A 2230-nucleotide genomic window follows, 5' to 3' on the forward strand; every position below is an offset into this window, starting at 1 on the left:
TTCCCCACAAGCTACTACAAGTCTAGTCTTATCGAGCCTGAGCAAAGCCCAAGCCAATATCAAAGCTCATATAGTTATCAAACCCGAGTTAGAGCATTGTACGCGGAAATCGTCTAGGCTAATCGAGTGTTAACAAATAATGAGCCTAATGTATTTTTGACTTATGTGCATGAGTTTCATATTGCACAACCAAGCCTAGCCGAACCGAAGCTTTGGTTCATTTAATGTCTTCTTTCTTAAAACATAAACGAACCGAAGTGAAGCTTGAAAAAACGTCACAAAAGCCGAGCTCATCTCTCGTAAGTCAAAACGAGCCCAAGTTGAGTGCATCCCGGTATGGTGTTGAAAGGGTAAAAACGTCATTATTGCTGTTTCTCTTCTAAGAAAACCCTAAGCAGATCTAAAGGCGACCATTAAAACCCATTCGGGCTCTCCGTTGTGCTTCTTCCGCAGCAGCAGCAATGGTATTACAACCAAACAGCCATTACACGAGTGAATGATTGAATACAATATGACTAATTTGATTTGATTTATTTCAGGCTTCAGAGAGGAAGCAAGCGAATCCAATGAGAGAAATTAAGGTTCAGAAACTCGTCCTCAACATCTCCGTCGGTGAGAGCGGTGATCGTCTCACCAGAGCCGCCAAGGTATTATTAATATGGTATCACCTTTCTATGCTTATATTATGTGTAATTAATTAGGTATTATTATTTACCGGTTTCTGTGATTAGGTTTTAGAGCAATTGAGTGGCCAGTCCCCTGTTTTCTCCAAAGGTAATAACATGCAATTTACTCATTCATTCATTGCATTCATTTTGCTTTAATTTCTATGTTAATTTGAACATTATTTTCACTAGATGAACATTATACACTAAAACAATAGTTAGTTACAATGGCTACCGATTTAGAGGTGCAAACTGAATTGAATATAAACGAACTCTAGCTTAATATGGAGCTTGTTTAGCAAATGATCTCGAGCTTCATATCCGGTGCTCGACTAGGAAGTCTTGTTTTTAAAAATTTTAAATTAATACGAGTTTCTCATGATGATACGAAAAAAAGATATATTGTAAACAAGCTTGATTGAAGTCTTGTATACTGAGGCTTGACTAGAAAGCTGTGGAGGCTTATCAAGTCTCGTTTCCAAAATCAATGTTTTTATGAGTTTCTTATTGTCATTAGAAAAGATTATATTTTGTTCCTGTTTATGTAGCAATAGTAGGTTTTCTCAATCAAGATATTGTAATAAAACAATAGTAAACTACAATGGTTAGCATTAGGGGCGTAAAAGAGCCGAGTCACTTGAGATCGTCTTGCTAAACTGGAGCTTGTTGAATAAAACAACTTGATCTCGGGCTTATAAAACTGAGTTTGGCTATAAAGTAGCTGAGGCTAATGAGATTATATTTTGTTGTGGTTTATATATGCTTTAAGTTATTTATTTTTACAGCTAGGTACACTGTGAGATCATTTGGCATCAGGCGTAACGAGAAAATCGCATGCTATGTAACCGTTAGAGGTGACAAAGCAATGCAGCTTCTTGAGAGCGGGTTGAAAGTCAAAGAATACGAGTTACTGAGGCGCAATTTTAGTGACACCGGCTGCTTTGGATTCGGTATTCAGGAACATATCGATCTCGGTATCAAGTAAGTCGTTACAATTAATGCTTCATTGTTTACATTAGTTACTATTTATTAATGTTATTTGTTTTGCTGTGTTTATGATTGTAGATATGATCCGTCCACTGGTATCTATGGAATGGACTTTTTTGTGGTTCTAGAACGCCCAGGGTACCATGTGGGGCGTAGACGCAGGTGCAAGGCCCGTGTTGGTATTCAACATAGGGTTACAAAAGAAGATGCAATGAAGTGGTTTCAGGTGAAATACGAGGGAGTGATTCTTAACAAGTCTCAACAAATAGGAGCTTAAACGCAGTTGTTTTTTATCAGCCGAGGTGACTTTTAGATTGGTTGGGATATTGTTTCAGTTGCTTTGGCTTTTCTGCGTGTCAAATTATATCAAGTATGCAAATTTATCGGTTTTATGATATTTATTCTTTTTATCTACATAATCTGTTATGATCTTTTTGAACTACTTACGTAAGATTGTAGTTCTAGGAAGTTGAAAGCAATCACGATGGGGTATTAGATGAGTTTATTAGGTGTGTTAAGAAGCCGTTTAGTAAGAAAAATAAAATAAATGGGTGAATATATGCGCAGCTTGCTTTTAA

At 36.9% G+C, this 2230-nt stretch overlaps 1 protein-coding gene across 1 annotated transcript; it reads left to right on the forward strand.

The window, feature by feature from the left end:
• The first annotated feature begins 534 nt into the window (after positions 1 to 534).
• Positions 535 to 1965, forward strand: LOC143620888 (large ribosomal subunit protein uL5-like). The gene is made up of 4 exons (XM_077092474.1): positions 535 to 647; positions 732 to 774; positions 1451 to 1646; positions 1731 to 1965. Exons 1-4 carry the CDS (start codon positions 567 to 569, stop codon positions 1927 to 1929), a joined length of 519 nt encoding a protein of 172 aa, XP_076948589.1. The 5' UTR covers positions 535 to 566; the 3' UTR covers positions 1930 to 1965.
• Positions 1966 to 2230: the final 265 nt, after the last annotated feature.

The sequence above is a fragment of the Bidens hawaiensis genome, unplaced genomic scaffold (genome assembly GCF_021521415.1).
Source record: "Bidens hawaiensis isolate Kalapana, Puna unplaced genomic scaffold, B.hawaiensis_p1.1 tig00002735_1, whole genome shotgun sequence".
Taxonomy (NCBI): Eukaryota; Viridiplantae; Streptophyta; class Magnoliopsida; order Asterales; family Asteraceae; genus Bidens; species Bidens hawaiensis.